Source organism: Nicotiana attenuata, chromosome 5, assembly GCF_001879085.1.
Source record: "Nicotiana attenuata strain UT chromosome 5, NIATTr2, whole genome shotgun sequence".
Lineage (NCBI taxonomy): Eukaryota > Viridiplantae > Streptophyta > Magnoliopsida > Solanales > Solanaceae > Nicotiana > Nicotiana attenuata.
The window spans coordinates 46,808,183-46,830,900 of record NC_031993.1 but is presented as its reverse complement, the minus strand read 5'-3'; the positions used below and the strand labels follow the sequence as shown (position 1 = coordinate 46,830,900).

The window sequence follows — 22,718 nt, the reverse complement described above, 5'->3', positions numbered from 1 at the left end:
AAGCAAATTGTGGACTCGGAATATTTCTTATTCTTTACTGTTTTCCCGTTTCTTTTATTCTTCTAACAGTTTTTTGATTTTGTGTTTTAACACAGTAGCGGATCACAGTAACAATGGTCTTCAAGTGGTATATTTGAAAGTGGATATATTCAGTTGTTATAATACTAATTGGTTTAGAGAGATGAGAAATAATAGCTGAAAAAATTAATGGTCAAATTTGAACTAAAGTCAAGCCTTTCTATAACAGCCTCGTTTGTTCTTATATCTTTTGGCTTCTATAGTGAAGTGTTCTTATAGAGGACATATATTATAACATAACATAAAATCGGTTTAGAGAAAAACTTGACTTTTATAGTGAATGGCTATTGCAATAAGACGATGTTATAAAGAAGTCTAACTGTATTTAGAACTATTGGACCGTCTCTTCAAATATAAATTTGTTATGAAACAATAAAAGTAGAAGAACAATATTGCAAAGAAAGAGAGAGAGGGAATTCTTATTGAATTTTTTGAATGAATTACAATGGAATACAACCCTCTATTTATAGGGAAAGAGTGACTCAGCCACCAAGTAATAATCCCTAGAATCTCTCTAAATATAGACATTCACCATCAATAGAATTCTATTTATAACACTCCCCCTTGAATGTCTATTCAACAGATAATATGCCTCGTTAAAACCTTAACTAATATAAAACCTAGTGGAAAAAAATTATAGAGAAGGAAAAAGAGTACACATATCTAACAATACGCCTTTTGGTTGCCTCGTTAAAAATCTTGCAAGGAAAACCCGGTAGGACAAAACCTTGTAAGGGAAAAAGAGTGCAACGCGCATTAACTCTCCCCGATGAGAGCATCAATTCACATCCTTGAGCCTTCGCATCCCAATCTTGTGCACTAGCTTCTTGAAGGTTGACGTCGGCAAAGATTTGGCCATATTAACTCCAATGAATATGTTGCACCTTGAAAATCCTCGCTATCACATTATCATGCTTATAGTTATAGCAAGATACCTTTGTGCACAAATTGCACTTAGGATGTGGTCATTCGTGACCAAAAAATTCTCCAAGAATTGCATATGCTATCAGCATTTTAAATCGTTCATGGATTACCATATAAGTATAGTCAATAAGCCATAATTAGATTTACATCGAGTTTTCATGTCATGCCGACATATAAAATACATGGAAGTGATTGTACACGCCTATTGACTTTATACTTTTGTGCATGTCCAAAACTACATGCCTTTCATATGAAACCAATTCTATTCGAATTGTTTCTCCAGACTTAAGATCCTTATATATATATTTAGCGCTATCATAGTTGTCGTCGACGAACATTTTATATCGGTTTCAACATTTTTAATAAAGACATAAATTAAAGATCTCTTCATCTCCTGAGATTTTATGAAGTGTTATGTCAAGTGATCTAGAAGATCACTTGACATAACACTTCATAAAATCTCAGGAGATGAAGAGATCTTTAATTTATGTCTTTATTAAAAATGTTGAAACCGATATAAAATGTTCGTCGACGACAACTATGATAGCGCTAAATATATATATAAGGATCTTAAGTCTGGAGAAACAATTNGCATGCTTTACTAATATACTGCAAATGAATTATCTTTTTATGAACTTCAAGTTGATACTATCTTATTCGAGGATCTAGATGTACAAATGATAATTCATTCCACGTAACTTTTTCTCAATTGTTATCATGTCTCCCCCTCATGTTAGAAAAAACTAACTTGTTTCCTCAACTTTGAGAACCTATCTTTGTGCGTTATGGTGTTAATCAAAATATACACCACACATCAATAATAATAAGATGGAATTATTTGGGTCCTGACCCTGGACCACTTGTGAGGTGAGAAAATAATATACTTTTGTATATAACGTATATCAAACTAATATACAAAATTTTGTTCTCATAAGCAATTGTTTAGCTATTAAGTGGAGGCACTCAATAAATCATTTTTCTAAACCAACTGTTATGTAAACCAACTTATCAAGATGAACTATCTTGAATAAAAAATCTGTAAATTATGCTCTAAATCAAATTATTGAGCAAGTTACCTCGCAAACACCATGTTGCGGGTTAATAATAATCGCACATGTAACCATCTCATAGATGCATCTTATGTGGTATACATGGCAGGTGAATGAGCCCATATTCACCTTTGATATTTCCAGCATTCATGGGTTTCAATCCCAATTTTGGTTGATCTATTAATTAAAGAGAACAAACAATATAAGAGAATTCATAATGAACTTTCTAGTTCTTTTAATATTTACCCATGTGAATTCTCTATTATTTTGCACATCATATTTAAATTGATATGGCTAAACCAATTATGCCAACTGAATAAATTATCAATATTGATAAACTTCATATTTACACCATGACGTGTGCAATTATCAATAAACTCCAAGTTTATTATGATATGAGTTTTAATATTAATAAATATCCACTTTATTGTGGTATTCTTTTATTTGTGTAGTACAAACTGGAGAATAAAGCGGGTAGCTTTTCACATACATATTACCCAGCTACAAGTTGTAGTATCTTTAGAAGATATTAAATCTTTCCTTTATTTATTGTCTCAGTATAATCAACCGCTTTCGCGTATACTTTGGAAACTGAATAAGTTTTTTTGAAACTTACTACAACACAATACCTTATTGGTTATCAATTATATTTCTCCAAAATAGTAATAATTTGCTCTTTCAGAGCTCTCAATTAATTTGGTACTACCACATATTCATCAACATCCATATGGTGAATATCTCTTTTAAAGAGAAAGTTATACCATTATGGTTATGGTCAAAATTATATGCAAGATCTGTTTCTTGCATTACGTTGTCTTTTAATAATCACAATGCCAATACGTGACCAATGACCATTTATGCCATAATAATGAAAAAAAAATTCTTATTTCATCCCAAACTTCTTTGTAGAGGTTAGTGTGGTATATTCAGTACCACTAGCACGTTCATATTCTTCCAAGAATGAATATGTATTCATAAATGAGATGTTGTCACATTCACATCATGAATGGACCATAATCATCTATATGTGCTTTATAAAATCTCATGTCTAATCAATGACAAATATTACTTTCACAAAGTGAAGGATTATTTTGAGAATCCTTATTATTCTCATTATCACAATGATGACGATTATAATTTCGTCTATTGTCGTGTCCACATAAATTGACACCCTCACGGTAATAATTTTGTCTTCTTTCACACTTATCACATATTGCTATCACATCTCTTAAGGGAATGAGAATGGAGCAAATTCAATGGGACGTGTTTTCACTTCTTGTGCTCACGATCATACATAACTTTGATCATGGCAAGACATAGAAATTTTATCACTTTGAATGATTATAATTTCTTACTAACTCCATTAGAGTTATAATCAAAATTTATTGTCTTTGCTTGTATTTAAAATCAAATTATAGAATAAAAGAGAAAATACGGTAAAATACATACCTTAAATTCAGAATTTAATCATGAAGGAAGTTCATGGAATAATTGACAATCATTATGCTCAATCACAAAGCTTCTACTCAATTGGTTAGAGTCTCGTGCTGATAACGTGTTATGAAACAATAAAAGTAGAAGAACAATATTGCAGAGAGAAAGAGAGGGAATTCTTATTGAATTTTTGGGATGAATTACAATGGAATAAGACCCTCTATTTATAGGGAAAAAGTGACTTAGCCACCAAGTAATAATTCCTAGAATCTCTCTAAATATAGACATTTACCATAAATAGAATTCTATTTATAACAAAATTCTTGATTTGTGATTATCATTAATTTAGTTGGTAGCCTAATGGGGTAAGAGTTATCACGTTACCCACCCCATACTCGAACGCCTTTGCCCCTGCCCTTCATTTCGTATATGGTATTTTTTTTCTTTTTTCAATTTAAGATTCCTAAAGTCAAAGAATGCTGGAGGGTTTTAATTTTGGCGTCCTATTTACTATGGGTGTTAATGGATATTTAAAAACCGACTAAACCGACTAAACTGTACCGTACCGTACCATCGAACCGATTTTTAGGTTTCTTTTAATAAAACTGCAGGTTTTTATATAAATCTATAACCATACCGATAATTAGGGTAGATTTTTTATTTTATGAAAATAAACCAAAAAATACCGAACCGTACCGAATAAATTTATAATGTAAAAAATATATTTATATATTAATTTTAAAAATAATAAAGCATTAAATTTTTTCTTAAGTTTTGGAATTATGAAACATTTACAAACCAACAAGTAATTAAACTCAAAATCATAATTCCCAAACCTATTACGCTACTCGTATTGAAACTAAATTATTTCTAGCATATTCACCAGCAAGACACAATGTATTGTAGCGATTATGAGTAGCAAACTATAATATATTGAATATGTTTCCTTTTGTATGCTATAGATTTATCTTTTTGAATTTTTGATCTTTTATAGACTTTATTCTTGAATCTTAACTTGGTTAATATCGTTCCACTCGTGTGATTTATATTTTTTTTGTATTTGTTTAGTTTCTTTTACGCTCATGTAGAATAGTTGATGGATCTATACTCTAGTCGTCTTTCATATTTTCTTAATTCATCACCTTTTAAGCTGTAAAAATGTTTACAGAATTATGCTAAGTCCTGTAAAAGTACGTATGTTATTGCATTCTACTTCTACTAGTGATTTTTACATGACATTTAAAAATATTATCGAAAATTTACCGAATCGATACCGAAGAGAAACCGACATGATTGGGGCGGTTTCGAAAAGTCTAATTTCGATTATACATAATAGAATAACCGCAAAATTGGTATGGTACAAATTTTATAAAATAACCGGCCGAACCGAACCATTGACACCCCTACTATTTACGTGCATCTCTTCAAATTTATCTTCTACATACATATTTTATAGTAAAAGTAAATCTAACCCAATATTAATTTAAGAGGAATTTCAGGCTTTCAACTACTTCTCACAATACATATTTTAGTTTTATTTTATATACTGAAAACTTCAGTGTATAAATTATATAACACATTTTCAGCATTTCGATATCTAAAATATTTGACAATTGTTCCAGTAATCGTAATAGTATATACATATTTTGTAATTTTTTAAGAATGCAAATTAATTTAACTGTTTAGATTTTATATTTACAATTAATTGGACACCATCTTACCATTGACAAGTTTCAAAATGTTTGGCATCGTTTTTTTTATTTTTATACATAGTTGCAATATTATTTGACGTGATATCATCTCTTCTTTGCTGATGACTTAACTCTCTTTGCAAAAGCTAATCTTCCAAGTTGCAACACAATCATGAATACCTTAAATTCTTTCAATTTAGGATCAGGGCAAAAAATCAATCTCAATAAATCCAAAATTTGTTTCAGTAATAACCCCCAACCTCATGATCACTAAATGGAACTCATTTCAAACTCTCTCTCCATAAAAGCATCAACAAACTTTGGGAAGTACCTGGGATTCCCAATTTTCCATAAAAAACCCACTCATAGTGATTTCCAGTTCATTATTGACAATCTTCACTCAAAATGGCAGGGTGGAAAACAAGCATGCTTAATATGACTGGAAGAACTACTCTGGCAAAAGCATCCCTAAACTCAATTCCGAACCATGTCATGCAGTACATCAAACTGCCAGCAAAAACAAGCAAAGAAATTGATAAAGTTCAGAGGAACTTCATCTGGGGCACCACTACTACTAAAAAGAAATGCATCTGATATCTTGGGACACAGTTACAAACCCCAAGGATAAGGGGGGACTGGGAATTCAGAAAGCTGAATTAAAGAATAAAGCCCAGCACTCAGGCCTTGCTTGGAGACTATACCAAAACCCAACATCCCTTTGGGTAAAAACTCTTATTGCAAAACACTGCAATTGGAGGAACCCTCCCAAAAAGGCAAAGTCCCACACATGGCAATGCATCCTGAAAGGATGGGAAACATGCATGCAAGCAAAAAGGTGGGCAGTTCACTCAGGAAACAGAGTGAACTTTTTTAACGACCATTGGATAAATAACCTCCCTGCCATAAGGTCACTAATTCAAGGTCCTTTGACAAGAGAAGATATGTCCAAAACAGTTGCTAATGTCCATCACCATGGAGTGTGGGACCTCTCTACTCTCTCCATTACCATCCCCCAAAATGTCCAAAATTTATCCACAATACTTTCATCCCACCCAATCCACTAAATGAGGATAAAATGATATGGGGAGCAACACCAAATGGTCTATACTCCACAAAATCAGCCTATTCAATTCTAGATCAAGGTCAGGAAACAATGACTCATAATTTCACTTGGATATGGAAGCTAAAAGTGCCCAAAAAAAAAAATACAATCCTTTTTCTGGTTACTTTTCCATGAAAGGCTCCCCACTGGAGCCTACCTCCATTATGTGGGGGTACAACCAAATCCCAGTTGCCACCAATGCAGCCAGGCAAACGAAACCTCAGCACATGTCTTCTTTGAATGTCCCATTGCACACACCTTCTGGCAAGACATCATTTCCAAAAGCAATAAGGAAATCAATACTTCTATCCATGCTTTCAACACCACAGATTGGCCAACCACTTGGGCAACCCTAAATAAAAAAGCATACAACAGCATCATTACTTGGGAAGAGCTCATATCTTTTTGTTTCTGGCAAATTTGGCTAACAAGGAATAATAATCTCTTCAATACAAAAAAGATAGGGCAGACTCAAAATGTGCAATAGCAAAGGCTACTGAATATGCCACAATGATGTTGGATTAAGAGCAAAAAAACATGAGGAAAATCTGGGTAAAATGGGAGCCACCAAAAAACAACTCCTTCAAACTAAATACTGATGGAGCTGCAACAGGGAATCCGGGTAAGGGAGGTCTGGGGGGAGTATTCAGAAATGCAAGTGGAAACTGGATGTTGGGCTTCATGGGATCAATCCAATACGCCACCAACACCCAAGCAGAACTACTAGCTCTTCTTAAAGGACTACAAATTGCAGAAGAAAGACAGTTCACACCTTTGGAAATAAACATTGACTCGACGAAGGTAATTAGAATGCTAACTAATGGAAACCTCTATTTTGACTCCATTATTCATGAATGCAGGTCAATCATCCAAAGACTAGGCGACGTGGTGGTGAAGCACAGCTACAGGGAGACCAACAAAGTTGCTGACATGCTAGCAAAGGAAGGAACAAGAATTTTTTTTTTTGAAGATGTTTTTGTAACATTAGTTCCTCCGGTGTTTGTCAAACATGTGTTTTGGGCAGACATCGCAGGAACTTTGTTTGAAAGGAAAACAATGGTTTGTAATAGTGATAGTAACAGTATGCTAGAGGGGGGTATCACATACCCACCCACAACAATATTTTTGTACGCCCTAACGGGTAGTTTGGTGTTAATTAAATATGCATCCGTTTAACCAAAAAAAAAAAGACGTGATATTTATTTTTTCATAGTTATAAATAATTTTGTTTATTAACTATATACACTTTAATTTTAATATATGAAATTTGTTCTCTTTATATATCTTATATTTTCTTTCATTATCATTACTTTAATGATATTAATCTTAAGTGTCCTTGTTCCTACATATAGTACAACAAACTCAGAATCTTTGAGTCTGCCACAGAGTTAAAACCCTGTTTTCCATTTGTTTTGTTCTGCCCCCTTAACTATCAACTCTCACATCAATGGCTGCTATATGCTATCAATCTCCCATTAAACTCAACTTCACCACCTCCAATCCCATCCCTAATAATCCTCCCTCTCTTTACCCCATCAAAACCCGATTCTCTTCCGGATTCAATCTCTCAGCAGTCCCTTCCAAAACCCAAACAACCCATATCACCATACCTGAACCCGAACCCGTTTTCGCCTCCGTCAAGTCATTTGCTCCGGCGACAGTGGCGAATCTGGGCCCGGGATTTGATTTCCTCGGCTGCGCCGTCGACGGGATCGGCGATTTCATCACTCTCCGCGTTGACTCAAAAGTCAAACCTGGCGAAGTTTCAATCTCCGACATCTCCGGCGACGGCGAAAAGTTGAGCAAAGACCCTTTATCGAACTGTGCAGGTATAGCTGCTATCTCCGTCATGAAAATGCTTAATATACAGTCCGTAGGTCTTTCGATTTCCCTTGAAAAAGGGCTGCCTTTGGGTAGTGGACTCGGTTCTAGCGCCGCCAGTGCTGCGGCGGCAGCGGTGGCCGTGAACGAGCTTTTTGGCGGGAAATTAAGTGTATCTGATCTTGTTCTTGCTGGGTTAGAATCTGAAACAAAAGTCTCTGGTTATCATGCTGATAATATAGCACCTGCTATAATGGGCGGTTTTGTGTTAATAAGAAGCTATGATCCGTTAGAATTGATCGAATTGAAGTTTCCACTTGAAAAAGATTTGTTCTTTGTGCTTGTGAATCCTGAATTTGAAGCTCCAACAAAGAAGATGAGAGCAGCATTGCCGAATGAGGTGACAATGTCCCATCATATATGGAATAGTAGTCAGGCGGGGGCATTGGTGGCGGCGATATTGCAAGGGGATTCGAGGGGTTTGGGGAAGGCGTTGTCGTCGGATAAGATAGTGGAGCCTAAAAGAGGGCCGTTGATACCGGGGATGCAGGGAGTGAAGAAGGCAGCGTTGGAAGCCGGGGCGTTTGGTTGCACGATTAGCGGGGCGGGACCAACTCTGGTGGCAGTGACGGATGGGGAGGAGAGAGGGAGGGAGATTGGTGAGAGAATGGTGGAAGCGTTTATGAAAGAAGGGAAGTTGAAGGCTTTGGCTATGGTCAAAAAGCTTGATCGGGTTGGTGCTCGATTGGTGAGTAGCAATCCCAGATGATCGATCAATCGATCAACTACGCCTCAATTGCAGACTAGACTAGTATGGTGGAGGTTGTATGAATCCTTTATATCTTTTCTCTGTGTGAATTCATCATGATATGTGAGATGATATGTTAGGAATTTATATGCAATTTTCAATGTATCATGTATTGGTTATTAAGAAGTCAGCTGAGCAATAATAAAACAGTTAGAAGGTGCCATTTGACATGACCTGCTTGTCAATTGATAAACATTCTTGATTTGTCTTTCTGGGAAAACATTTTGTTCAATATTTATCTTGCAATATGTTGAACATCACTTGCACTTTCTGATATTTTTCATGGACTTGCCTATTCTTCCTTCGTATTTGGATTGCGCACGACTTAGTTTGCTTTCATTTCATAAGTTCATTGATAGTTTTTTATTCTTCGTCTTGCTGATTGTAGCTGGCAGAACTGATGCTATATTGAAATAATTAAGCATTGCATAGCAGAGCTATGTAATAAATGTACAGCAGATCAGCAAATTATGTGTTAGTTTTCCTGCTTGCTACCTGTAAAACACCAACTTTGTTGTTTGTTTACTTCCTTTTCAAATGTCCTGCCAAAAAACATAGCCAAGCAACTGTCAAAACAGAAGTTCTTTTTGGCCTATGAGCATGATCCTGTACATTAATTCTCTGTATTCCCTTTTCACTAGTTTGTTCTACAAAAGTGAAAGAAAGAATCTGGATTTCCCTTTCTTTACCATTTCGGAATTTCATGCAATGTAGACCTTTTTTTCTTTTTTGGTATTGTTTTTGCAATAGTTGAATACAGCTTACTATCGGAAACAACCTATTTATCTTCACAAGGTAGGGGTAATGTCTATGTATACTCAACATTCCCTGGATCCCACTTGTGAAATTATACTGGATATATTGTTGTTGTTGAATTCAGCATGCTCTTAAATTAGTTGTTCCATTCTGAATGCCTATCTCAACACCATCTAAATTGGTATTAGGTTTTACACCTAATTTTTCTGGTATGGTAGTTCAATCGGTCAGAGCACCGCCCAGTCAAGCGGAAGCTGCGAGTTTCAGTGACCAAAACCTCACTCTAATTATGTTGTGAGGCTGACTGAATCCAATCCATTAACCCAAAAATGAAACTAAGTATGTGCCCGTTCGTGTTGGCTAGCGAGGGCGAATATCCTATACATGGTAGTCCTGCCGGGCGCTGTGGCCTAAACAGTTGTCCCATCTCATTTGGCTATACTTATATGTAGCCAGCCATGTTAGCTCCACATCAGACCCCGCTCTTTGGAATAGCAGGAATACTAAAGATCGTGGCATGACATCTCTCAGTTCCTTTGGCGCAAGCTATTACTTAACAACATTTTTTCAGATAGCAAAGACTTGGATTTTATTAACTTAAATTTCCTAAGAGTCTGTTTGGCCAAGCTTCTGGGAGGCCAAAAGTACTTTTTCCACCCAAAAAAATTACTTTATAAAAAATTTGAGTTGTTTGGCCAATACAGAAAAGTACTTTTTGCCAGCAGCAGAAGCAGTTTTTCTGGTTTTGGGAAGAAGCAGAAAATTCTAGCTTCTTCCAAGAAGCAGAAGCAGAAGTAGAAATTAATTTATTCAAGACAAAACTATCCTCACCATAAATTTATATTTTCCAAATTATCCCTTACTAATTTAAGTTTTTTCTTTTCATTTTTGTTTCTAGTTTTTATCATCCCATTAAAATTAAAGATATCATATATATGAATCATATTGTAACTTTTCAAATTTTTTATTGACTTTTCTTGTTTTTTATCTTTTCTTTGTGTAATGTCTCGTAACTTTCCAAATTATCTTCTTCTTTTTTCACACTAAAGCAAATTATCTGCATCTTCTTTGGATTATCAATTCTCTTCTTACAAATAATTATTTATAATTTCTTCTATTATATGCTATTAGTTCCCGAATCTTTAAAAACAATTTTCAAATTTGATTTGTGAAAATGACCTGCAAATAGGTAATAAATTTACAATTGCATTGCATGATCTATCTACATATTAGGTAATAATTAGTTTCTTTTTGAATTTAAATTTTTTTTAAAAAAAGTAAATTATACATTATGTGTTGTTATAATTAGTTACACTTTTTGAATTAGAAGTTAAACATACTTAACTATTTTCGTTTACATTTTTTTTATATATTTAAAATTATTTTTATTTTACGCTCAATGCCATCTTTCAAGTTTGACACTCAAAATCATCTAGTTACAACTACCATGGCTATACATAATTTCATCCGAAAACATTCTTTTACCGATAAAGAATTCAACTATTATGCTAATGAAGACATTACTGCAGAGATTGATGAAGGAGATCAGCCTTCTGATATTCCTTTAGAAATGCGAGCCAAGTCTTCTACTAATATGGAAGCGTTGTGTGATAGAAGTAGAGATGAAACTGTTGAGAAGTATTATCATGTGTGAGTGACTTTACTTATTATTTCATGTGGATAATCAATATATAGTAATTTGTGGATAGACTTCTAATTTATTCTGAATGATGTTATTTTAATTATTCAAATCATCATATAAAAATAAGTAATTATACTGGATAATATCATATAATTTAGTATAACTATATATGTAAAATTGATTTAAATCTTTAATATGTTTGTTTACTTTATGTTTTATATTTTAATTAAATAAAATAAAAAATAAATAGAAGTCTCTTACGATAAATATTTAAGTTCATTTTTATACTTGAAAGAATTATACGACCTTGGTACTATCCTTTTTGGTAATTTGACACTCAAAAGCACTTTTTGAAATGATTGGCCAAACACAAATTATTTACCAAATGTTGCAAAAGTACTTCTTAAATGACTTGGCCAAACACAAACAATTTTTTTTTTCAAAAGTACTTAAAAAAAAAGTACTTCAGAAAAAAGTACTTTTCAAAATAAGCAGATTTTTGCAGCTTGACCAAACGGGCTCTAAGTCTTATAAACTCACATATCTTTTCCCTTCTTAACAAGATCTGCAGCATTAGCAATTTGATTTAAAGTGGAAATAATCTATATCTATATATATACTATATTAAAAGCACGAAGGCCCTTAGCAAAATGTCGTTCGCCTTTTTTACCCTTTAAAAACATATTATATATTGGATAAAATAGTAATTTTAGTTATTTTCCTAATATTTAGAATTTCAATATTAATTATATTTTGCATATCAAATACTTCCTTATTTGAACTAGGTTTTAGGATTCAAAATCAGATACTAAAATTTTATCTTAATAAGACCGTTAAAGGAAAGTAAAACCACCAACATATTTTTAGCACGTTTGTTTTTCCATACCTTTCATTAATAAGAGATATTGCGCCTATAATTTGAATTGTAAAAATTCAATAAAATACTATTAATGAATTCATGTTTACCTAGAGTAAAATAAGAGAATCTAACATTAATATTTTTTACTATTTCAAACTTGATCTTTATCAACAAAAAGGAAAATATGAAGTCCCTCCAAATTTATGTTAGTTATTATAAGAAATACTTCATTTAATTATTTTTCTAATTTTTAGATATTTTAAATTAATAAAACTTAAGATTTTACTTTATATAAATCATACCCTAAATTATGTATAAATAATAAATAAAATAAATACAAGAAAGAATAAAAAGATTGAAGAAAGAGGACGTAAGTGATTTGAAATCCTTCTACAAGTCTTGAAGATGTAAGTAGGATAAAAACAACTGCTAATACCTCATCAATAAATGTTGAACGAAACCAATTCTTGAATAATATTGATGTGATCCATTTTCTAATAAGTTATTTACGTTTGATTTTTATGAGTTTTTAAATATTAAGATAATTTAAATATACAAGACTATGACACTAATAATATTATTCGATATTACATTTTGAGTTTCAAAAGAACTATTATTATTATGCGAAATATTGAGCACAAATCAATAATAAACACAAAATTTATCAATTATTAGAACAAGATAAGTTATGGGATTTTTTTTATTTTCAATTAATGATACATTTAGCTAAATATACATGGCTTTCTTAACTACAAAAATTAATTGTGGTTTCTAAAACGACATTTAAATCTTAAATTTTATTTCTGATATACAGTGATTCTTAGTTCTTTGAGATTTACAAAGATTTCTCTTTTGCTTGCCTTTTTCGTTTTGGAACACGTCTAGCATGGACGATTTTCCACCCCATTCAATTGATTACAATTTGAAAAAAAAAATTGAATAAAAATATAATTATAATCAAAAAATTTGAATTTGGTATGAGCTAATCATAAAAATTTGAATAAATAAAATCTAATTATTTCTTTTAAATATTAAGAACGAATAATTAAGTATTTGATTTAATTAATTGAAAAAGATCCCAATTATATTATTTTTCAAACTCATCATAAAAGTAAAATTATTTTCAATTTAAACAAATCTTAGAGTACATAAATTTATTTTCATAAAAAGATCACTGGTGATGACAGAAATCGAAAATAGAGCAAAATCGATTACGGTTAAAATTCAAACTTGAGAAATGAAAATGAAATAGTAGAAGACAAAATGTATTCAAAATGAATTGACATTAATTTTTTATTTTCATTTTTCTTCGATTCAAATAAATCTCTCTCTCTCTCTCTCTCTCTCTATATATATATATATATATATATATATATATATTGTAAAATAGTCACACAATATTAGTTAGGTTAATTTGACGAATGTTTGAAAAAGTGTTAAAAGTATATAATAAATATCTGAACATTGTAGATTCAGTATTATACAACAGAAATGACTAAAAGTTTTGTTACGTTTTTCCAAAGATTATGCCCTCCTTGCATATCCTCCAACATGAAATGTTGATTGAACATTTTCCGCTTTAAAAGTAAATTTTATATTGAGCAAAATTTATTATTTTTCTAATATTTAGAATTATGGAGTTAACTAATACTGAAATTATTTGAATATTAATTCCGCTGATTGTGACGCTTAAAACCAAAGTATACACTTTTAATTCTAATCCTAAGTCATTCTTTGAAGTAAATATGTCACGAATGAATCATCTTTCAATTGTAAATTCTCTCACAAGCTTGTTTTCGTATCCTTTTAGATGTGTTTATTTTTTTTATTGCTCTTTAATGTGATTTTGTGATCAGATGAAAGTTATAAATTATTAGTTGCATGATTATATGTTTTAAGTTCTATCATTCGGCACTATTTATGCTTTCAAGGGCTTGTTCTTGGTAAAACTGAAAAGGAAGCATGATAACTTGTGAAATTGAAGTTACAAAGTTATGAAACTGGAACAAAATTTAAGTTGAATTATGAACTAATAATTGAGGATTTTATGAGGCCTTTTTTATTTATTGAGTTAGTTATACACAATCAATATTTATGATCATCTTCATAAACTTATGTTTTTATTTAACAGTCAAACCTCTCTATAACAGCCTCGTTTGTTCTGATATTTTTTGGCTTTTATAGTGAGGTGTTGTTATAAAGGACATAAATTATAACATAACACAAAAATTAGTTCGGAAAAACTTGGCTTTTATAGTAAATGGTTGATTCTATACAGATGTTGTTAGAGAGGTATGACTATTACTTAAACATATTTAAAATAAAATAGTTAGTACCCATTAAGATAGAATACACGCGTATCGCGCGTACCTTGAGACTAGTGATTAAAATATCTCCATTATAAGTTCTTCGCACCTCAACCGTAATTGTACGTTGTAAGTCGGAAAAATAAAAGAGAAATACACTAACCAATACAAAACAATTACTTGGTTCGATCATTGAATTCTATGTTCACGTGTGAGAAAGTCCAGTAAGAATTTCAACACTGAAGGCTAAAATGAATGGCTTTAATTAATTTTGCAACTGCATTTAATTAGGAAAAGCTAATGTTCTTTCAAGTGTAGCTTTCAATCAGAAGGAACCAGTATGCTATAAATTGTTGAGCCAAAGAAAATTTGGCCACCAAAGTGTCGATTTAAACAAATGGTTAGGGCTTTCAGGTGGGGTTTACCCTACTCCGCCTCTTTGATGGGTAGACAACAAATTTAATTCACATCAAACAACATAAATAAGAAGTGGCCAGAGCTGGAAACAAGATTTAAGGGTCGGTTGGTACAATGATGGGATCTCAACATATCCCACCTTCTATGTGGGATAATTAATCCCACCATTTTAGGGTTCGTTTGGTACGGGGATAAGGAATAATTAATCCCGAGATTAAATATAAAAAGAGTTTATCCCATGTTTGGTTGGGAGAAAATTGTGGTATAATTAATCCCGGAATTGTAGTGCTTTTTTATCCTAATGGAAAGGTGGAATAACTAATCCCGAGATAATTAATCTTGGGATAACTTCTTTCCAACCAAAAGACCCCTAATGTAAACCGGGCTTAGCTAATACCCCAAATCAAACATGGGATAAAGTTAATCCAATAATCCCAAACTTATCATGGGATTATTATTCTTGTCCTATGTACCAAACGACCCCTTAAAGTTTATGGGTTCTTAATTAATATTTAACAATTTTTTTAATACAAATATAGTTTTTAAGCAAAAGTGATTGGATTCGACCGAATCCATACCTAATAGCCTTGCTTCGCCTCTAGTAGTGACTCATGCATGTCTCGAACCTGCGACCTTGACAGCTAAAGAAACCACTAAAATGTTAAATTCAATTCGCTAAGGCTAATTTTAAGCTGTTATTAGGTTTTGATTAGGCTAATTACTATAAGCTAGTTATTGTAGCTTCTTTATTGGCATTTCAACTTTGTTATAGTTTTAGTAGCTATATAGGCCTGCTGTTCCTATTCTATCTGTAGTTGTGCCTGTCTTGACCACAGATTCTTTTGATTGGTCCGTTAGCGATGAGACCCCGGCTAGGAATAATAGTTTGGTGTACAGGGGCTTGATACCAGTTCTTGCTCAAGGTTCTGCAAAGGCCACTGATTCTGAATCAACTGAGGTGATAATGCATTCTGCTTTCTGGTCATGATAATGCTCTGATATGCTAATTTCTAGTATCATTTAATGACAACTTATTTCATGTTTATTCTACATCTGCCTCAAATACTGGATTAAAATAAGTACTATCTTTTTCTGCAGCAATACTTTTATTGTGCAAGGGGGGAGAAGGATATAAAGGCAGTTGCTTTAAACTTATTTCAAATGTAGTACACTGGAGAGAATTCAAGTGGCAACTGATTTGTCATGTTCCTATGGTTCTTTCGTTTTGGATATCAGTGAAAATAGCTACAGCATTTTCTACTCCTATATTTACACTTCTATTTACTGCACTCTCAAAAGTTTTGGTGCAGAAGATACCTCTATGGTTTGGCTGTTACCAAATCAAAATGGAGAGGTTGGAGTGTACTTGAAATTAATAAATGGAAATACACAAAAGTCTATGAAGGCAAAGAAGAAATTAGTTTTCAAGCTGAAAACACCTTATTACTATATATAGATTTTTCTTTGTCTCATTACAGGCCTACCTATATTACCAGGAGAGGATTCAGGATTTAAATTCTATGTTTTTTAAGGTTTTAGCATTAAACTCATTATATTATTAAAGTTATGGTTTATGTCTACTAATTTTGCAAATTTAACGAATTTTTACATATAAATTTTTATTCTGCGTCGAAAATTAAAAGTTCAATTGAGCCCGTCATTAGGACACTACATCCGTTCCAGTATATTACTACGGTGAAATAACCGTTATTCTCAGAAAAGTATCATAGCATAAATTAAGCTTATGGTATCATAGAATAATGTGTAATGACATTAATGTAAGAAAAAGTATAATTTAAAGCTTTATATATAAAATAATGTGTAATGACATTATCTGTAAGGAAATTGTCATGGAATAAAGTTTTAACCAGTTAATTATTATTCCCTCCGGATCACAATAAGTGTCCAATTTACTTTTAGCACGCCCATTAAGGAAATACTAAATTCTATACAAAAATACCTACTATGACTAAACTACCCCTAATTAAATATTTAATGTGAGGAGTAAGAAAACTTTTAAGGGATATGTACATAGGGGTTATTTTGTAAAAATAAATTGAATTCTTTCTTGATTACATAACTGGACACTTATTTTGAACCAAAATGAAAAAGTAAATTGGACACTTATTGTGAACCGAAGAGAGTATATCTCAAGCCACCATTTATTCTTTCATTTCATATCAAGTTAGTTCAACAGAACAATAATTCCATTAATTATAAAAGGCTTATAATACCTCATCCTTCTTGCATTGAATCATCCAAAATCAGAAAAGAGTATTCCTAAAATATATCTATTTTAATAAGCTTGATGCTAAAGACTAATGGTAAATCGAAGTTTCTTACAAATGGAGTAAATTCCGCCAAAAGCAGGATTAATAAGAACCTGACTCATAAGCAGAGACGAGGTCAGAATTTAAAATTTATGGGTTTTGAATTTGCCACAAAACTCATAGTTCGTCTTAGTTATTTGTTTCGCAATTAAAATATTTATATATTTAATGAATTTTTTAGTATAAATACAACATTTAAGCAAAAGCTGAGTTCGATCAAACTAACATAGTAGGCTGGCTCCGCCTCCGCTATGATGTTTTTGACGCATCATTCATGACTCGCCGTCTCAAATCAATTTATTTGACCATATATAGCTTCTGCATTACTACTTTTTTTCATGGCTTTTGTGCTATTGTATTTTTCTATTATTGTTGTACTCAGGGGCGGAACCAGTGTACGTATTACGGGTTCAGCTAAACCTAGTAACTTTGTTTCAAACTCTGTATTTGTCTTAAGAAATTCATTTAATATGTACAAATTCTTAATTTAGAACCCAATAACTTAAAAAACTAGAATTCCGAACTCATTAACTTCAAATTCGGGCTCCGCTTCTGATCCTACTTGTGATTTTTTTAGTGGATGGTCTATTGAAATTTGTCCTTCTACTTCCATAGGTCAGGGTAAGATCAACCTACACATTAAGCAACCAGAGCTCACTATCTTAGGGACATTGTTGTATATTTAGCTTTTGCACAGACTGCATGTGTTACTCCTATTCAAAGGAAAAATAAATAAATTGTTATACATACACACCGTTAAGGGTGTTCACAAAAACTCGAAAAATCGAACCAAACCGAAAACCAAACCAAATCGACCAAAAAAATCGATACTTTTTGGTTTGGTTTGGTTTTGGTTTTGAATTTTAAAAACTGATCAAATTTGGTTTGGTTTTGGTTTTAATCAGAAAAAATCGAACCAAACCGACTATAGGTGTAGCTATTTCAAATTTATTATTACACCTATATATATGTATATTGTTATACAAAGTTTCAAAAAATTTATGGTAAAATGTTAATAGTTTGCACTTTTAATATAGTCTTTACCTTTACATTATAGTTTGATTGGTAGTTTTCTTTTGTTTAGTGTAAGAATCCATTTCGTGTTAAAAATAACATATTTTTAATTGAGTCCTTAAATTATTCATCACAATTTGATTATCATCAATATATCTTGGTAAATAATAGATTTCTCAAAAGGGCAATTGATTTGATAGTGTTACATTGAAAATGTGGTTGCCGGAATATGTGTTTGGTAGTGTATGTCTTATATTTAAGAAAAAACCGACAAATAACCGAAAAAACCGAAAAACCAACATAAATCGAAGCGAGAAAAACCGACTTAATTGGTTTGATTTGGTTCTAATATTTGAAAAACCGACTTACTTGGTTTGGTTTTTTTTTAAGGAAAAACCAATCCAAACCGAACATGAACACCCCTACACACCGTAACTTTATGCACCCCCTATTCTTATTTGAAATGAAACTGATACTCCACGATGCGCCATACATACAAAACCAGGTAAATGATGTGCTATGTAAAACATGCGCTCCACGCGGAAAATCCACGTAATTTTTCCTCCTTCATTCTTTCTTATTATTTAATCCTATCATTTTTTTTGCTTGCATTCTTCCCTTTAAAAATCATGAACTACAAAAACAGAGAAGAAGTTGGGTCAATGGTAGTTGAGATGAGAGACGACTGGAACTATGAATTGGTTCTGTATGGAAAGTCTGAAGGGATGAAGTGCTCTTGTATTATGAATTGATGGAGACGAGATTGTGAAAGATGGTGGTTCGTTCACATGGCAGTGCTGGTGAAGTGTTTGTGAGAATGTCTCTATGAGGAAATATTGGGGAAAATTGGAAAATTTTAGAGGCATGATTGTGGGTCTTCAAAGATAGTTGATGCGAATGGAGGAAGAGCATGGTCCTTTCATTTAGAGTGAAACAAATGGATAAATCAATCAGTTACGCCTCAATTTCAAAAAATTTGAGGTATGTTCTATATATTGCTTTTCGTGATTAACATATTCATTGCATTTTCTACTTTAAGTTAAAGATATGTATTATTGGAAGCAGAGTCTTGCAGGCACTTGACTATTGAAGAAATTTGAATGTCAGTCATGTAGTTGCATTTACATTTACTAGCTTGCTTATCATCTACCTAAGCTCTTATAATTCAGATGAAAATCTTGTTTGGTTCTTCATTTTTCACTACCACCTCTATTTAATGTGTACGCCTGATGATGAGTTGCAAACTTGGAGGATTCCTCATAGTTGGTGTTTAGTTTCAGAGATTAATTCCAAAAAACATTTAAATACTTTGATGATTTAAGAATCCCATGAACCAGAAATTGAAGTTGTCTTCAACGACTACGTGAATGTAGTCAGTGATGGCTTCTTCAGACTCTAACTTTAGATGCTATCTATAATCCATTACTGGATGGGATACAATAATAAGCACAACACAAATAGTAGTGAGGAAAACCATTCTGGAAAGATTAACAAAACCAAACAACCATAGGCCATAATGAAATCGACTACTTAAGAACACTTATGAAAGATAAAACTGTCTGTGTAACTGTGAGTAAGAGGAGGATGACGGCCGCCACAGTTGAAACTCCTGCCCACGGACTATGAAAATAATTGCGCCTCAAACTTGCCTTCATTCTGTTCCGTGGTTGTTCACAATGTTGCACTACTTTTCCACATACTTCTTTGTAATGGAAGTCTGAGGAAATACCAACCCCCTTCCCAATGTTATTAAATAAGTTAGCCACTTCTTGGTCCTCTCCTATGTCGTTCGCGATAATTCCTTTTAGGCGAAGCAGAGTGACATCTTTTTCTGAGTCGATAAGATGATCCATGAAAACTGCAAATTCACTGAAATATTTAGGATCTATATCAGGTGACTGTTGCTCGTAAGCTATGAAATTTCTCAGGAGGGTCTCTGTATTATCGGTGACTTTAAAACAAGGAATTGTCATCAATCCATTCTCAAATCTAATGTCAAATAAACTTGTGCTATCTCCAAGGTTATCTTCCGCCAAGCAAGCATAAATATTTCCAACTTTTGAAAATACAACTCCAGCTTCGCGAAGCTCTGTAGCATTTGGCATGTTGTCTTGCCATGTCAGGTTGTCCTTATCTTTTGACATTTCTTTCGACCTAATTATTTGCAAAAGATTACAGCATAAGTTTTTCCTGGAATGTTCTGCTTCCTTGCTAATATTGCCAGTTAGGTTATTAGTTTTCATCTCTGAAGGGTGACATGACATGTGTATTACTTGAAGTAAATGCTTGATTTCTGCGGTATTACTTACACTCTCATTAAAGGATGCAGGGGTCAGCTTCGGTAAATCATGAAAAAAAATCCACTTCACCATTTTTGTGAATGGTATGTCATAAATTTCATCTTTTGTCATGTCATGAAGTTTGGTAAGGACAAAGAAAGGAAGTTGGTTTTCTAGTAACAACAAGTCACGACGCACTTGATTATCTAGGCAACCTCCAGGGATAATCATGGCTTCTCCTGTTGGTTTTATTCCACAAACCTCTCGAATGAACTCAACCAAAAAACAACCATCAAACAACAACATTTTCAAAAATTGACCAGTGTTGTCACTATCGATAAGGCCCTCTATGTCATCATAACACATTAGTGCTTCATCTTTCAGTTCCTCCAATTCTCTGATGCAACTTTCCACGTCAAGCCCTTCTTTCCGCCGCAGAAACCGCCGTAGGTATAACAGTTTGTACTTTTCCATTGAGTGAAGTTCTTGATTTTTTTTATGGTAAGGACCTATGGAGATCATTTTTGGTGTATAAGCATCTGGATTTGATTCACGTAACCCCACATTTACTTTGAATATGGTGGTGGACCTGATAGCCAAATTGTCCAAATCCTCATATATTTCATCTAAGATTTTATTTGCAGATTTACTTGTTTGCAAACCTGGTCGATCTTGACCATCTCTTTCCTTAATCTCGATTAAATGATCCACTTTCTCCCCTTCTTTTATCTGTAATTAGTGGAAAAGAGTCACATTTTTTCTTCTTTTTTTCCACATAAATTGACACTATATAATGATCAGACAAAACAAAACTCTAAAGACTGAAGATTTTCCCTTTCTTAATTCAGGAAAAAGACAGAAAATTATCAAAATAAGAAATTAAACTAACCGAATACTGAGCAGTGAGCAGAACAAATTCCTTGCTACCAAATATGTACCCTTAATAATGGTTAAGTGATCTATATCCTTACTTTAATTTGTAAGCACATACCTCATCCTTTTCAGCATCAATAATTAGAGGAGTTTGATGGAGTATTAATGGAATTTGTTCATCTATCGTGACAGGACTTTCGAGCTGAATTCCATTTTTCTTAAATGTTGTAGTAATATTTATATACTTATTATTTTCTATAAATTTCTAGCAAGTAATTATCGGGAAGGAATACAAAAACGAATAATGAATCGTAATGAAGTTTCAAACATCATTAGTGGAAACCAAAAGAGTAAAAGGAAAATAAAACAATTGAATCTTAATAAAGAAACTTGATCAAACTTAATGTTTTATTTATGCTTCCGCGCGGACATTAATCATGTCAAATGTTTAAGTTATTTGGAATGTATATAAATAATCTTAAAATTTTACACTTTCTCAGTAAATATAGATAATCATTGGATATTAACTACGTGAAAAAAATTAACCGTTTCTTCTATTTTTCTTTTTTGATACCATTCTTGCCGGTGTCATTGGATCCTAAAAATAGTCAGGAAGCAAAATAATAACTCATATTTATTGCAAAACAATCAAATGTTGAGACAATGAACGACACTTTGGATAAGACTTAACTCTTTTGCTACTACTTGAACTCTTATTTGGTCTGTTGATATCTCTTAAAAAATATTTCTTTCTTAAAATTTCAGTTTCTAAAACATTATTTTTCAATAATAATTATTTTTATAATAATGTAATTGAAAATATTATTCTTAATTCAAAACTCATTTTAGTTGGCTATCTAAAAATATAAAAAAATTCTTTAGTGAATTTTTTTTACTCCATTTTGATATTTGAAATATCTGAGTTATTTGAATTATATGTAAATAACCTTAACATTTAAACCTTCTAAATAATTATAGGTAATCGTCAGATATTAATTAAGAAACACTACATGAAAAAAGACTAACATTTTCTCAATTCTCGTAGTGATACTTTTATTTTTGCACTATTCTCATAGGTGTCATTAGAACCTAAAAATAGCCACAAAGTGAAATAATAACTCATCTTTATGGCAAATCACAAATGTTGACACGATATAAACGATTCTTTGATTATGACGTGACTCTTATACTACGACTTGAACTCTTATTTGGTATGATTTTATCTTTCAAAAAATATTTCTATTTTGAAATTTCAATTTCTAAAACTTTATATATATTATAATAATGATTATCTTTATAATGATGCAAGTGAAGATATTATCCTTAATTTAAATT

General features: G+C 32.4%; 2 protein-coding genes across 2 annotated transcripts in view; one reads left to right on the top strand and one right to left on the bottom strand.

Moving 5' to 3' along the window:
* On the top strand, window positions 7,629-9,183 carry LOC109225774 (homoserine kinase-like). The gene has a single exon (XM_019390549.1). The coding sequence runs from the start codon at window positions 7,726-7,728 to the stop codon at window positions 8,866-8,868; it is 1,143 nt and encodes a 380-aa protein (XP_019246094.1). The 5' UTR covers window positions 7,629-7,725; the 3' UTR covers window positions 8,869-9,183.
* The window catches only part of LOC109225773 (UPF0481 protein At3g47200-like), a 6,470-nt gene continuing 3,426 nt past the window's right edge, over window positions 19,675-22,718 (bottom strand). Inside the window, exon 3 of the mRNA XM_019390548.1 lies at window positions 19,675-21,239. Within this exon, the coding sequence (XP_019246093.1) occupies window positions 19,758-21,239 (1,482 nt within the window). The 3' untranslated portion in view covers window positions 19,675-19,757. The remainder of the gene's footprint in view (window positions 21,240-22,718) is intronic.